The sequence below is a fragment of the Primulina tabacum genome, chromosome 7 (genome assembly GCF_025594145.1).
Source record: "Primulina tabacum isolate GXHZ01 chromosome 7, ASM2559414v2, whole genome shotgun sequence".
In the NCBI taxonomy this organism is placed as follows: Eukaryota; Viridiplantae; Streptophyta; class Magnoliopsida; order Lamiales; family Gesneriaceae; genus Primulina; species Primulina tabacum.
Genome location: NC_134556.1, coordinates 35,207,905 through 35,222,319, shown reverse-complemented (window position 1 = coordinate 35,222,319; position 14,415 = coordinate 35,207,905). Strand labels below are relative to the sequence as shown.

Genomic DNA, 14,415 nt, shown 5'->3' with positions numbered 1-14,415 from the left:
GACTTGATTATTTAATATTAACGAGACATAAAAAAATTAATTAAATGGAATAGCATTTTAAATCATAAAAATAATAAATCTCATTTCCAAATTTAATTTAAATGAATCCAACTCATTTTGTATAGCTTACAACAGAGAAAACAAAATCCATTCTTTTCCATTCCAGAAACCCGTCGCTTCTCTTCTCTTCCGCATCAATCGTGTCGCGCCGCCAACATTCGGATTATTAGTGCAGCAGATTAGCAAGCTTCTTCCCCCATTCTATTAACTTCTTTCATGCTTTGAATCGGTAGAAATCAAAGCTCCATCCTTCACGTTCGGGCCAGCAGCTGCGTTTCATTATTTATCCCATTTGGTGAGCTTCTAGCTTCAATATTTCTTGTTGAAGTGGGTTTCTTTAGCAAGGAATCAAAGCCCTTTATATTCCCCTGTTTTCAACTGATTTCCAGCTATTTTTCAGCTTGGTTTCCTACGTAGGAATAGTGTTTCTGACGACTTTTCCGGCGAGCCACCTCCGCGAGATCACCGTTGTGCATTTTATCCTTAATTCTTGAGGTATTAAGCTTGAATTTCATATTCTAAGCGGGTTTTATAGGCTGCCCGGAATTTGAATTTTAACCGATTCGATTTAAATTGTTTTAGTCAGTTAGAATGCAGTATATTGAAGTATATAGCGAATTCATATTGTAGGTTTTATCGTTGGACGAGTTTCATCAGGAAGTCCTTAAGAAATTAATGTGGTATTGTAAGTTATAGTTGAGGTACGCTCAAACCTATATCATTATGACGTTTATATTGACGTGTAAGAATATTCAGTAAATGTTGTTTGCTGTTATGTGTCTTGAATGTTTATTCTGTTGCATTCATGCATAAGTTTTATTGGCATAACATATTGAGCCTTGACTCCTTTGACGGCAATTTATGTTGATTATGTTGAGTTATATTGAGTCATCAGATGGACGAGTGGGTTAGGATTAGCCACATTCCCAAATGACAGCTAGGGACGAGCGATTTTGCTACTCGCATTCCCGATATTACGTGCATGGACGAGCGGCGATTTGATGCTGCATTCCTGACACGGTGGCCACTGTTACTGTTGATGATGCTATTCATTTGGACTCCATTTGGTATCCGTTATTCCATTGTTACCATTCATGCATCAGATATCATTGCATTTACTTGATATTATTACATGTCTTTTATATACGTCGTAATTTTACTGGTTTTTCGTACTGGGGTCTGAACCCTGTTTTCTTTTTATATCGTGGTTGTTTTTGATGCCATAGCAGGTCATTCCAGGGGATTTGACGTGTCTGGTGGAGCGTCAGCGAGTGATACCCAGTAGTCAGTTGGTTTGTGTCAGAGTTCCCAGATATTTATATATTATACTGGTTTGATATATTTGCTAGGAAGATGCCCTGTGTAGCTGTATGATGATGTTTTATGTTGTTTTGGATTTTAATTGTGGTCTGTTGTGTTTAATCATGGCTAGTGTGGCCGTTGAGTATTTGTTTGGTTGATTGTGAACTCGATCTTATTTTCGAGCGTATATTGATGTTGTTGTGTTTTGAATTTTTTGAGATGTCCTATTTATGAGTATGTCATGCCGAAATTTCTGTAGGGCCAAATGAACATTTTAAACTCGTTTTCGCTGTTTACATCAATTAATCCTTGTTGTTTGGTAATTAAATATTAATTAAGAGCATGGACCCTCACACAAACATTCCAATTTAAATTAGGATGGTCACCCCCCTCATCTGGCCTTTCCCGACGCAGAGGCAAGGTAGCAGCAAAAAAGTCTCACCCCATGTGATTTTTAAAAATAAGTTAGGGTTGAGCTTGGCTTAATTAGCTTTAGCTCCATTCGTACGTAATTTGATATGATAACTTCATTTAAAAATGACATGCAGACTGACTTGTAATAACGTTGACAAATAAATGACTGCTCGAAAAATTACACATAATCACATTTACAAAACAAAAATGAACATGTACTAATTTGTAGCATGTTCACTTTGATTAACTTAGAAACATGTGAAGTCAATGAAATTTACTAAGAAAACTAATAAAAAAACAAAGGGATGTTCAATTTTCAGATAATGTCATTTTAACTAATACGGCAGCAGTCGATTTTATGAACTGTCTACACTTAATCCGAAAAGTAGATCGCTATGGCTACGTTTGGTTGGAAGGATAGGATAAACTAATGATTAATATGTAAATGATGAAGAAAATGATTGTGGTAGGATTGTAATATATGGTGTAAAATAATATTATGTTTGGTAAGATTTTTAAGTGTAGGATAATTTTGAATTTTTTGATGAAAAGACAAAATTGTCCTTCCCCTTCGCGGCGGCGGCCGGCCGGCCGGAAATGGTCGGCCGGAAACGGCTGACGGGGGCTGCGACAGCGACAGTGGCGGCGGGGGCCGGCGGCCGGCCGGCCGGAAATGGCCGGCCGAAAACGGCTGACGGGGCGGCGGCCGGAAACGGCCAGCCGGAAAAATCGGCCGGCGCCTGACGGTCGGCCGGTGGTAGGCTGGCGACGGTCGTGGCGATGGTGGCGGTCGGTGGCGGGAAGTGGTGGTGAGTTTGAATATAATAGAGGGGTAAAATTGAAAAAATAGGAGGTATTAAGAGTTGGATAAATAATCCTAGGGGGTGAGGAGGTATTATTTTAACCTACCTAATATAACCTATTCATTCATAGGAGGAATTGACTTAGTTAAATAATCACGCGTACCAAACAGCTGACTAGGCAGGATAAAAAAAATAATACCCCCTAATACTGCCAACCAAACACTCCCTATATGTAACAGAACTAGACAAAACCCGAGGCCATTGGCCAGAAAGGTGTGCATTGGTTTATCCATAAAAATGTAATTTATCCCATCAATATTAGTGATAAGGCAACAATACAAATACAAGGATACAAGGATATCATGCATATACATCTATGCAAGTATTTTTTAAAACTGGTATACCCCTAGTATATTTTCTATAAGAACCAACCTTATTCAGACCAACCACCATCTCTGCCATCTCCTGTTCTCTGCCACCTTTGGATGGAGCGCCGAGATGAAGTTGACATATTATGCAGTCGACACCAGAGCGAAGGTATCTGACACTGGAATCAGAAGATGTCTATCAAACAGGATGATATTCCATTGCTACAACAACTTTATTCAAAACTGCATCATACCCACCACCTCCTTTCCATCTCAGAATACAAAACATAACAAACGAACCATGTTCGAACAACAAAACCCTCACCGCTCAACCGTGTGGTTCATGTTTGTACGGTTCGTTGTGGATCAGTCAGCTTCTTCGTTTCAGAACAGACGATATTACTTGTCCTTACATATGCTTCCATCCCTTTGTTCATCACCTTTAAAATTCATTACTTCTATAAAAAGGCATGGAATACCTTTAATTAGCATCAGACAAATATGAAAAAAACCGACAATAGTTTGTCAGCAAGATTGTGCATAGATAAGATCAAGTTTTTACTCTCCTATAAAAAGGCAAGTAAATGACAGTACATACCTCTAAACAAGGATGATTTCTGTAGTTTGAGTGCAGTGGCAAAACTTCATTTGTTGAATAATTTTTTAACTGTCATGTGGCCGATGCTTTGTATTTGGTATTTCTATGATCTCTACTTTTACGAAGATGCTGATTTTCAATGGAATACACGAGAAGACTCCCATCTCTGGTACCGGCTAGAAAGCATTCTTCAGGGGTCACAGTCAGCGAACTAATCAATTTTCCCATTCCAGTATATTTTCGTAGTATTTCAAGGGAGTTCATAGAGCGTACAACAATCTGCCCCTGGTCTCCCGCAGAAACAAGAAATTCACCACATTTACTCAGCTCAAGACAGCTAAGCCGGCCATTAGATTCAACAGAAGAAATGTGCCTTCCATTAATAGAATAGAGGTGTAAACTAAGATCATCATCTGCATACAGGACTACCAGACCATGATGAGATACAACAAGCTTGGATAAAGGGCTGCCACAAGGATGCCGAAGAGATCTTACATATCTACCTTCTCGTAAAGTATGAAAAATGCAGGTTCCATCTTTTGAACCACTTATCACTAGATCAAGCTCTGCACTTGCATGTATGCATGTTATGACGTCGTCATGTCCACCAAGAATATGAAATGGAGTATCTGCAATAACATAGTCTTTCCAAGGAATTTGTGTCTGTGTATTTCGAAATCTTCTTTCTAGGCCTCTGGTTCGAAGAACTTCCCACACCATAACGGTGGTATCATAGCTTCCAGTAGCTAGCATGCTTCCGTCAGCTGTCACTGCAAAACGAAGGGAGTATAGTGAGATGATGCTATCAAATTTAGGACAAAACTAAGAAATAACATAGGTAACAACAGAGACAAACATTATGGCGACAATGAAGAAAAGACTAAAACCACATTATCTATTACCAAACTCAAAACAATTCACCCATGCTAGATTCTAATTCGACGCTTTTAGATGGATGCCATAAAAATGCCAAGCAAGCTACAAATGAAGTCAATTTAACTGCTCGGAGCATGCTGAACATAGTTATTTGGGACGCAACCAATACCAAATCTTAAATGAAAATATAACTTTGTTGAGCCACGATGGCTGATGGTTAAACTGATGCTCATTATTTTCTCATCTCAAAGCATACAGTCATGATATCGTGAAGTTATTTGTGGAAATAAGAGATTATGCTTAGTAATTAAGTACCAAGAAGTGGATTCTATTGCACATTTCTATTTTTATGAATGAGAGAATATCTCCTAATTAATTTTGTTTACATAATTCCTGGATATAGTGATTGTGCAAAATGCATGGCTTAGATTAGGGCTCAGATTTGTATATATAGGCACACTTCGTATTCAGAAATAAAAAAGAAATAATTAATATTTTCTATAAGGTACCAGAGCATTTAGATCCAAAATACAAATAAAAGAAAAGGTCGAATTTTTTTCAATGGCAAGCAGGAAAGAAGAATCAAACTCGGAGATGACGTTTATCTGAATCATTTCACAGCTCCAGTACCGCAGAAAGCATCATTCTTCCCATTCCAGGTCACAAACTCAATGGACCGAACTTTATACAATGGGCTCAGTCCGGTTGACTCTTTATCTGCGGCGAAGGCAAGGATGTGTACATTAACTTTGACGAGCCACGAGAGCTTCTGTTCAGCCAAAGGAAAATGATCCAGGATACAAAACGAGAAACTCGAAAGTAGCATGGTGATGTAATGGTCGATCCATTCTAGGACCATTGATATAAGAGAAAATTTCATAGTATAGCACATCAAAGAAGATGCGGGATGCAGCCATGGAGACCTATTCCAACATCAATAATACCTCTGCAAGCTTTGAAATCAAGAGTATTCTCCACGATCTTTGACAAGGAGATTCAATTATCACTGAATTTTGTAACACCCTCGCACAGCATCGACAACAACTTGATATCTATGAAGATTTGGTTTGGATGTCCCCTGCAGATGCCCTTCTATACAAGGAGGTTGTGGAAAAAACCGATCCACAAATTCTTACTTGGCCTTAATAAGAATTTGGATGAGGTACGTGGAAGAATTCTAAGTATCAAGCCATTATCTAGTGTTGGGGAAGTTTTTTCTGAAATTAGCAGAGAAGAAAGCAGACAAAAAGTGATTTTAGGAACCCAAAACTCCACCAAAAATCTTGAACCCGACATTTGCTGCACAAGGAATCAAATCCAACAATACGACTTAATCCAGAAGAATAGTCCACGGTGCGATCATGGTAAAAAACCACACGAAAGAGATTTGCTAGGATCTCCATGGTAAACCTGCTGATTGGAAACCCTCTGGGCCACAACAAACAGAGGAGGCCAAGGCTACACTGCTGCAGCCGAAGAACAGAAACCTGCACTACCTCAAATCCCAATCCTTTCAGTTTGGCCTCCACTGCAGCAGCCGAAGAAGAGAAACCTGCACTACCTCAAATCCTAATCCTTTCAGCAAAGAGTAACTGGAATCACTACAGAAAATGCTTCAGCAACCTCTTCACTCCACTGAAGCACCTTACAGCCTTAAAAGGAAATTTTTCTCATGCCCTAAGGAAATTTTTCTCATGCCCTCGATGTCAACAAGGAAAACCACAATACATGGATAGTGGACTCAATAGCTTCAGATCAGATGACTGGTAACTAAAGTAACGATAGAACAAAGATAGAAACCCTAATTTTCTTGATTAAAATTTATTAATTAAGAGAGACAGAAAATAATCCCACAAATTAGAACAAATCCTATCTTACCAAATTTATTTCTACCAAAATCATATCTAATACCTTATTCAAAATGAACCAAACTTATCGACACTTCCTCTCAAGTTGGTGCGAAAATATCAATCATGCCCAACTTGCTGACTTGGTACTCAAAGAGTTGTCTTGAGAGCCCTTTTTTTTTTTTTTTGATAAGAAACATAAATATTTTATTAATAATAAATTTTACAATACAAGCAGTGGAATAGTGGTCCACTCCCTCGAAAATGTAGCTCATAAATTGTTAACAATACACATACGACAAATCTCTTATAATATCTAATGCAGACAATCCTTGAAAGTCTTTTTCCGCTCCGATCCAGTTCGCTATTGTGAGCTTGATTTTTCCCCAACATTCTTCCGCAGTATAACTTCATTGGAAGTTTTACTGTTCTTTTCAAATCACCCATAACTCTTTTTATCCAAAAAACCTCGCATACACCTTGAGCCATAGATCTGAACTCGGCCTCCGGACTACTTATAGAAACAGCGCTTTCTTTCTTACTAGATTCCCCCATAAGAAAATGCAATATCCCGATGTTGATCATTTGTCTGTAATTGAACCTTTCCAGTTTGCATCTGTATATGCTTCAATCTCTTTCTTTTTTTAAAACGAGCAATGTTTCTACTGCTCTCCCACTCTTCAACATCAAATAGATCTAACTCTTGCCAAAATCAACATCATCTCATTATAATATGTGGTGACATCATGATTGCTTTGGTGCATATGCCATATGCGAGTGGTCATTTTATACTGTGAATAATTTTCCAAGTCGGAGTATGTATCACGAAAATCCTCCCAAAAATCACGAGCAGTACGAAGAAACATAGAGTATTCATGGAGTTAATTATCCATGCAGTGACCAAAGAGTTATTCGATCTCCATTGTTTATATTTGGTATCGATGGATGTCGGTTGATGTATTTCACCATTTAAATAGCCTAACTTCCCTTTGCCATCGACCACAAGATGCACGGATTGAGCCCATTCCAAAACAATTCTTGCCAGTGAGTTTATGAATTGTAATTTGAAGGGAATTATCGGCTAGGCCAAAATTTAATTGTGATCGATGACAAAAAGAAATTAGGCTATTTGAAGGGAATTATCGGCTAGGGCAAGATTTGAAGATTGAGAGACTCCATCTCAAACAGCAGCGCCTAAACTGCCGCCGCCGCCACCTGGACCTCCACCACCGGCCGAGCCGCCGCCGTCGCCAGCCAGAGCTCACCATCGCAGCCCTGTAGTTCATATTGGGCTGGCTCTTGATACCATAAAGTAACGATAGAACAAGGAAAGAAACCATAATTTTTCTGATTAAATTTTCTTAATTATATTGTAGCACAAAAGTTCAACTAAATTGGAGATAAATATAGAAAATAATCCCAAAAAATTAGAAACAAATCACATATTACCAATTTTAGTTATACCAAAATCCTATATAATATCTTATTTAAAATCAACCAAACTTATTTTTTGAGGATAAAAAATGATATTTTATTAAATACTTAATACAACATGCGGACTAGAAACCCACTCAAGACAAAACACTAGACAAGACCCTAGCCCTATCAATAATATACAAGAGCCCAATCTCTCGATAAATCTGAGATTGAGACATTCTGAAAGTTTACATGAGATCAAATCCAAATAAATATTTTGATCTTGATCTTTTTTCAGCAATCTTCTCTCGTATATTCAACGTTGTAAAAAATTCTTCTATTTCTATCTATCCACACAGACCAAACAAGAGACTGTCCAAGATCTGTATCGAATAAATCTTGCATTAATTTCGACACTACCTAAACCAATCCCAGTTCTTCTAAAGCTCTCGCCCCACAACCCACTTGTGAATGTACAATGAATCAACATATGATTCTGCGTCTCTCTGTATTACGACATCTCCCGGGTCGGCAACTTACCCAGAACCACTGTCCACAAAAATACTTGAATCTTTGTTGGAATTATAGCTTTCCAACATTGTAAAATAGAAAAATAGGAAAAATACTGCTCGAAAAGAAAGACTCGACTGAAAAGATACCCGATGTATCCCTTCCCCACATTTGGACATCATCTATCCCTTCAATCAACCTGATCCTATCTAAATCTCCTAATAACGCACCCAACTCACAGAACTCGTCATCTCTCAAAACCCTACGAAAATGCAAGTCACATGACGGGGAAGAGGACGAATTATCAAATAATTTAAAATGAGATATAAGCATATTATGAACCGATGAAAGCTTAAATTAAAGATGCATAAAGATCCCGAAGGAAGAATTCCCCCCACCTATCCTTCTAAAACCTGACCGTGGTACCTCCTCTAACCGTTGTTCTCATTGATTGATGAAAATTCGGGTAAAATCCATAAATAAACTTCCAGGAGCATCTAAACGTCACGTTTCTTGCTAAACCCGCATCTCATCCATTATCTTGTAACCCGAATTTACTCACCATAATCTTCTTCCACATCGTCCAGTCTTCTGCGTAAAACCTCCACCAGCATTTCCCCAACATGGCCCTATTCCTCAAACAAATATTTCCAATACCCAACCCCGTCTATTTTTGGGTTTGCACAACCATCACACTTAAACACTGCCCTTCTTGACTTCATCTTCTATGAAGGGTTCCTCAAGCTCTAGACTCAACTCACTATCAATGGGGCACCACTCTACTCCTTCAAGACCTCAACCCCTCGTCTTTGGTTTACTGTACAACTTTTCGAAAAATTAACTAAGATTGAGATATTATTTGATCCTCAGCAACGGTAATTGACCCGTAATCCTTTTCCCATTTATTGATGGTAGCCTTACTTTTCTGTTGATTCAAGGGAGAATGAAAGAACTTTGCATTGTGATTCCCTTCCTTAACCCATTTGACCTTCGCTTTTTGATTGCTCATATGATTCCTTCGACACACCATTTCTTATAAAACCCATTTTGCTTCCTTCCTTTCGTTGTTATCTCCTCATATCCCCGTCCTTCACTCTCCAACTCATCCAACCTTCTAATTTTTTCTAATTTCAGCCTCCCTCACCTCCACCACCTCGACAAACCCGACTTTTCACCAAATAATGGCTTCCATCCCTCCCCTAAATCCCCCTTCCCAACTCACTCCTTGACGAGACCGAAAACGGAATGAAGGAAAAAAAAGAATTATAGAAGTGGGAAGATTTAATGGAAGTACATACCTTGCCCGGAGATGACGCAAACAAGCCCCCTTTTTTTTTTTGATAAGAGACTAGATTTTATTAATAGATAAATTTTACAATACTAGCGCGCACGAAGATGCAAACAAGCCCCCTAGGTCCTCCAATCCCAAATAAGATGGTGTTGACATGTCAGAACTTGCCGAATATGACTCCAAATCACTAGAATCGCACCCCATCTCGGAGTCACCTCCAATCACTTCCTCAATTACTTGATCCTCCCATCTTCCATCGTCCCCACCATCTAGCTTCTCTTCTTCCATCCTCCAAATATCCTCCTTTAAAATTCCATCATCTTGTAGATTAACTAATCATCTTTTTTTGTTTGATTTCTTCCCGTTATATACAATCTCAAACTTCTGCCCTTCTTTCCTACTTTCCTCCCCACTAGTAGAACATTGTGCCACTTCCACCTCCTCCTTTTGCACTGAATTGATAGTCCATCTTTTAAAATCCGCAGCCCTTTTTGGACAGTCTTTCAAGAATCTTAACTTGTTGACCTCCAAACAACAGTTCTGACCCTCAAGCTCCGTTCCCCTACCCCATCAAAGAGACACACACTACCATGATTTAGTTTCTCAGTAGAAAATTTCGAAGCACGATTAACTTTCATTATCACATCCTTACAACCACAATAACTCCCTCCTCGGTGCTATGGTTCTGAGTCTTGAAATTTTTCGCTTCTACCTCATCAACATCAGAATTTAATACATTTCCACCATCAACGACAATGGGGGGGCCACCCTGGCTCCATTAATCAAAACCTGGGCATAAGATCTTTTTTCATAGATGTCGTACGCTGATATATTGACCAAATTGACAACAATACAGACACTCATTGGGCCACGTCGTGTTACAATCTGCATGAACCTATTAATGAAACCACCTTCAAGTCCTACCACTTTAATTTTGATTGCCGACAAGTCTTTGAGCAAAATACAATCTTGGCTTATGTCCATCAATCCTCCACATTGCTCTCATATGCTCTTGAACTGATCAGTCATCCACAAGTCCCAAGGTATTCGAAAAATAATCACCCAACTATTACAGTATTCAAACACTTCCTCTTCAATCGACAGTAACATTAGGGCTTTCCAAAATATACTTCTTTCCATAACAATTACTCTGTTCGAATTGCTGATGAAACCCTCCCTAGGGTAATTGACACTGGTTCGGTTGTTCTTTCCAAGGATATCACTCTTGCTCTGTGCTCTACGTTCCAAAGTCAGATTGCAATTTCTTGTCTTCAGTAGATTGACACAATATATTAATTATGTCTAAATTTCTTCCACAAATATATTAATTTCAGGCCTCAGACTCTGGCAAGAGGATTGGAGATGCTAAGATGAGTGTAGGAGTTTACCCTCTTCAGAGCTGAGGAAATTCAAAGGCCATCAACAAAGACTGCTTATGTAGTTTCTAGACCTAGTATCAAAATGGATAGTGCTATTATGCTATGCCATTATCGCTTAGGACACCCAAATTTCTTATATGTTGAAAAATTGTATCCAGCATTATTAAATAAAAGTTCTAGAAATTTTCAATGTGAAATGTGTCAATTGTCCAAACATACCGGCAGTTCCTATTTCATTCAACCTTGCAAATCATCTCATCCCTTTTATTTGGTTCATAGTGATTGGTGTCTTCTAGAATCAACAAAATGTCCACACTTGAGTAAGATGGGTTTTCTCATTCAGGAGAAATCAGAAGTGAGGGAAATATTTGAAAACTTCCAACAAAATGGTTCAGAAACAATTTCAGTCAAAAATTCAGGTCCTTAAAATAGATAATGGTACAGAATACCATCATAACATCTACGGTTCATATCTTTTAAATAATGGTATTGTTTATAAAAGCTCGTGCGTTGAGACTCCTCAGCAAAATAAAATTGCAGAGAATAAAAACAGACGCTCGATGGAAGTTGGACGATCACTCATGATAGCTTCAAATGTTCCCACAAAATTCTGCATTGAAGCTATACTCGCAGCAGCCTTCTTGATCAACCAAATTCCCTCTAGGATCCTCAATTTTAAGGCCACGCGTCAAGTTCTCCTCGCTGCGTGGATGTCCACTCAAATAATCTCATCTATCCAGGTCAAAGTATTTGGTTGTATAGTCCCAATGCAGTAAACTTGATCCAAAAGCAGCTAAATGCATCTTTATAGGGTTCTCACCAAACAAGAAAGGGTACAAGCTCTCCAACAACCAAGAAATTCTACATTTCCATGGGTGTCGCCTTCTTCGAAAATCAGTCCTCTTACCCCAAAACTGAAATTCAGAGGGAGAACTCATCTATTGATAAAATATCATTTTTGGAAAACTTTTTTTTATAGTAAACAAATTAAATCAAATAAAGATTTTAATTACAAAATGCGGACAAGAGGTCAACGCGTGATAAAGTAAAATATTATACTCCAACCCCTATATAAATCTGAAGCCGAAAATAGTTTAAACACTACATGCTTGAAGATCCAGTATGGGACTCTAAATTTTATCTCGTCTTCTTGGTTATCAAAATCCTCTCCAACCAAACTAACCACCAGCCACCAGATACAATGAACTACTACAACCCAGAAAATTTTTAAGTATGCAATTTCTTGTCTATAGTAGATTGACACTTCTTCATGTCATCAAACAACAAACATTCTAATTATCTACCACTCAAGGGGGAGTGTGAAAATAAAAGAGATTATGATTTGTAATTAACTGTCAAGATTAGTGGATTATTTTAGGATAGATTTCTATTTTTACGAATTGAGATAATATTTTCTAATCAGTTTTGTTTCCGTAGTTCCTGGTTATTGTGATTGTGCAAATTCATGGCTTAGATCAGGGATCAGATTTGTATATATAGGCTCACTTTGCATTCATAATATAGAAAAAATAAAATAATATTTCTATATAATCTAATACAGAATTTCTCACTTACGTAGACTTTCCAAGTTTAATGGGTTCCCCAAACAAAGTCAAAAAATTCTACACACAAATAAACCAAAAGTAATTTTTTCTTGGAGATTACCTAAATATCCTGATTATTTTAGCCTGTAAACTACAATCATAACTTTGAAAACCATGAGATTCAATACAGACAATATTCTAATCAGTGTTTACACAATGAGCAAAGGTAAGTTACTAGAAGATTGCAAATGCTGTTGGACTGTTTTAACTTTTATATGAAGGAAATAAATAACCATCCCCATATATAGCATCTGATGACCAAATGGGCCATGTGGTAGACACTCATTCAATATGTTAATTCTGGTTTTGCAATATTGGGTTCAAGTGACACAAGATTTGAGAAGAAATGAACTTAAATGAAATCCTATCACATTTTTCTTGCAACACAATATGGGAGTTGAGATAAACTAATGCCAAAATGGCATTGGTATTTCTTGCAATGAAGTTTACCTGCGATGCAGCTGACGACGTCTTTATGATGCCTAATACTTTGCACCATTGTTCCATCACCGAGGGTCGTGACCTGAAAACTATTTTCCCAAGTGCCACATGTTATAAGAAAGTTCTCAGATGGTGTCTGCAATGTTGCAAAGCATTGTGGTCCAAGCTCAATGTTTTCAGCCAGATGACTCCCAATTTTACAAGGTGAGAGTACATCTGCACCAATCCCAAAGAAAGGATCCTACAGGAATATACTATAAATTAACAAAAATCTAACAGACAATAATATAAAGTTCTAGTAACATGGATCAACAGTGCACCTGAGAGCCAGAGAAAGTGAAGTTCCCACCGGACTGCAATTGAGTCGTTAACCACATCTTAACGGTCATTGTGAGGTTTTGGTCCACAAAGACAACGTTTGAGTCCAACACATTAACATACAATACTGCTGAAGGAGAATTGCTAGAGATCGCGATGACAGAAGTTAAATTAATAGAACCAGGAGCATATTTCAGAGGATGGAAAATTGGAATTGGCGGCCCTCTTCTAGGATGTTTCTTACGGAAAAGTTGAATTGGTGTCTGGCCAAAATTAGCAATCTGGTCTTCAATTGCTGATCTTTGCAATTCATCCTCCATGTCTTCCAAGTTAACAGCACCTTCATAAGTCAAATAATAAAATACATTTGCAGCCTGTACACAAGAATCACAAAGATCAGTGTTATTAAAACTTTAAAGCGTTCACATACATTCAAGGAAAAATATTTCCTTATACCTCAACAGCTGGTTTTCCCCGTTGTTTATAACCGAACACCAAATCAATCCAGTGGTGAAGATTTGAACTAACATATTCACTTTCAAGGGCCTCTCTGTTTTTATTAATAAATTCTTCTGGTGAACCCTGAAAATGAATTTAATTGTTCTCATTAATAATTTCTCTAAATCATGGTGTTGAACATAAACTTTTTTATTCAAAGCTACATTTTTCACAGTGAGTTCAAAGAAATGGCATTGAATAATAAAGATGTTGAATCTAAAATTCAGTATAACTCACTAGCAAATACTAATGCATAACCAGAAAATAACAAGAACAGTTGATTAATTATAGCAAGAACCTGTGATCCAGAGCCTCCACACTTGCAGAGCAATATGGATATAAGAAAAAAATGATAAATATGCTTATGCAAATTTAATATGATGAAGATGTATGCAAATTAAAATACCTTCGCCCAGGGTGGGAGGGAAACATCATTGATCGGTTCCCCGTCTTGTTTCACTCCGAAATGGTATGAGTTTGAATTTATTAGAAATTCGGGCATGTAAAAAAATTCAGGAATCAATTCCTTCACATCACTTGTATTTGAAAGACAGTTTTTATAAGTCCCCTCAATGCTTTGGAAAAGCCTGTCTGCATGGTCGAATTTACCGCCCTGGTTGAACATAGAGCGCATGGAAAACCTTCAGATAATATGAAAGATATATCAAGACAGAAAGCAACTAAGCTAGG

The 14,415-nt window shown here is 37.8% G+C and overlaps 1 protein-coding gene and 1 long non-coding RNA gene across 9 annotated transcripts in view; one reads left to right on the top strand and one right to left on the bottom strand.

Moving 5' to 3' along the window:
- Positions 1 to 119: 119 nt before the first annotated feature.
- Positions 120 to 1,509, top strand: LOC142550897 (uncharacterized). Of its 3 annotated transcripts, none has more exons than XR_012821444.1 (3): positions 120 to 355; positions 461 to 555; positions 691 to 1,509. It is a non-coding gene; the product is annotated as an uncharacterized LOC142550897 (long non-coding RNA). The 3 variants fall into 3 exon arrangements; XR_012821446.1 differs by having other exon boundaries at positions 461 to 761; positions 956 to 1,509; XR_012821445.1 differs by having other exon boundaries at positions 450 to 555.
- Positions 1,510 to 2,793: 1,284 nt separating this feature from the next.
- LOC142551467 (BEACH domain-containing protein B) overlaps positions 2,794 to 14,415 on the bottom strand; it is a 63,515-nt gene continuing 51,893 nt past the window's right edge. For 3 of the 6 annotated variants that reach the window (XM_075660719.1, XM_075660721.1, XM_075660720.1), the window contains exons 36-41: positions 14,132 to 14,338; positions 13,684 to 13,809; positions 13,230 to 13,601; positions 12,919 to 13,150; positions 3,546 to 4,315; positions 2,794 to 3,405 (exon numbers count right to left, since the gene is read on the bottom strand). In XM_075660719.1, the coding sequence (XP_075516834.1) occupies positions 3,618 to 4,315; positions 12,919 to 13,150; positions 13,230 to 13,601; positions 13,684 to 13,809; positions 14,132 to 14,338 (1,635 nt within the window). In that variant the 3' untranslated portion in view covers positions 2,794 to 3,405; positions 3,546 to 3,617. Of the gene's footprint in view, positions 3,406 to 3,545; positions 4,316 to 12,918; positions 13,151 to 13,229; positions 13,602 to 13,683; positions 13,810 to 14,131; positions 14,367 to 14,415 lie in introns of those variants that run through there. The other 3 variants (XM_075660723.1, XM_075660722.1, XM_075660724.1) reach the window with 3 other exon arrangements.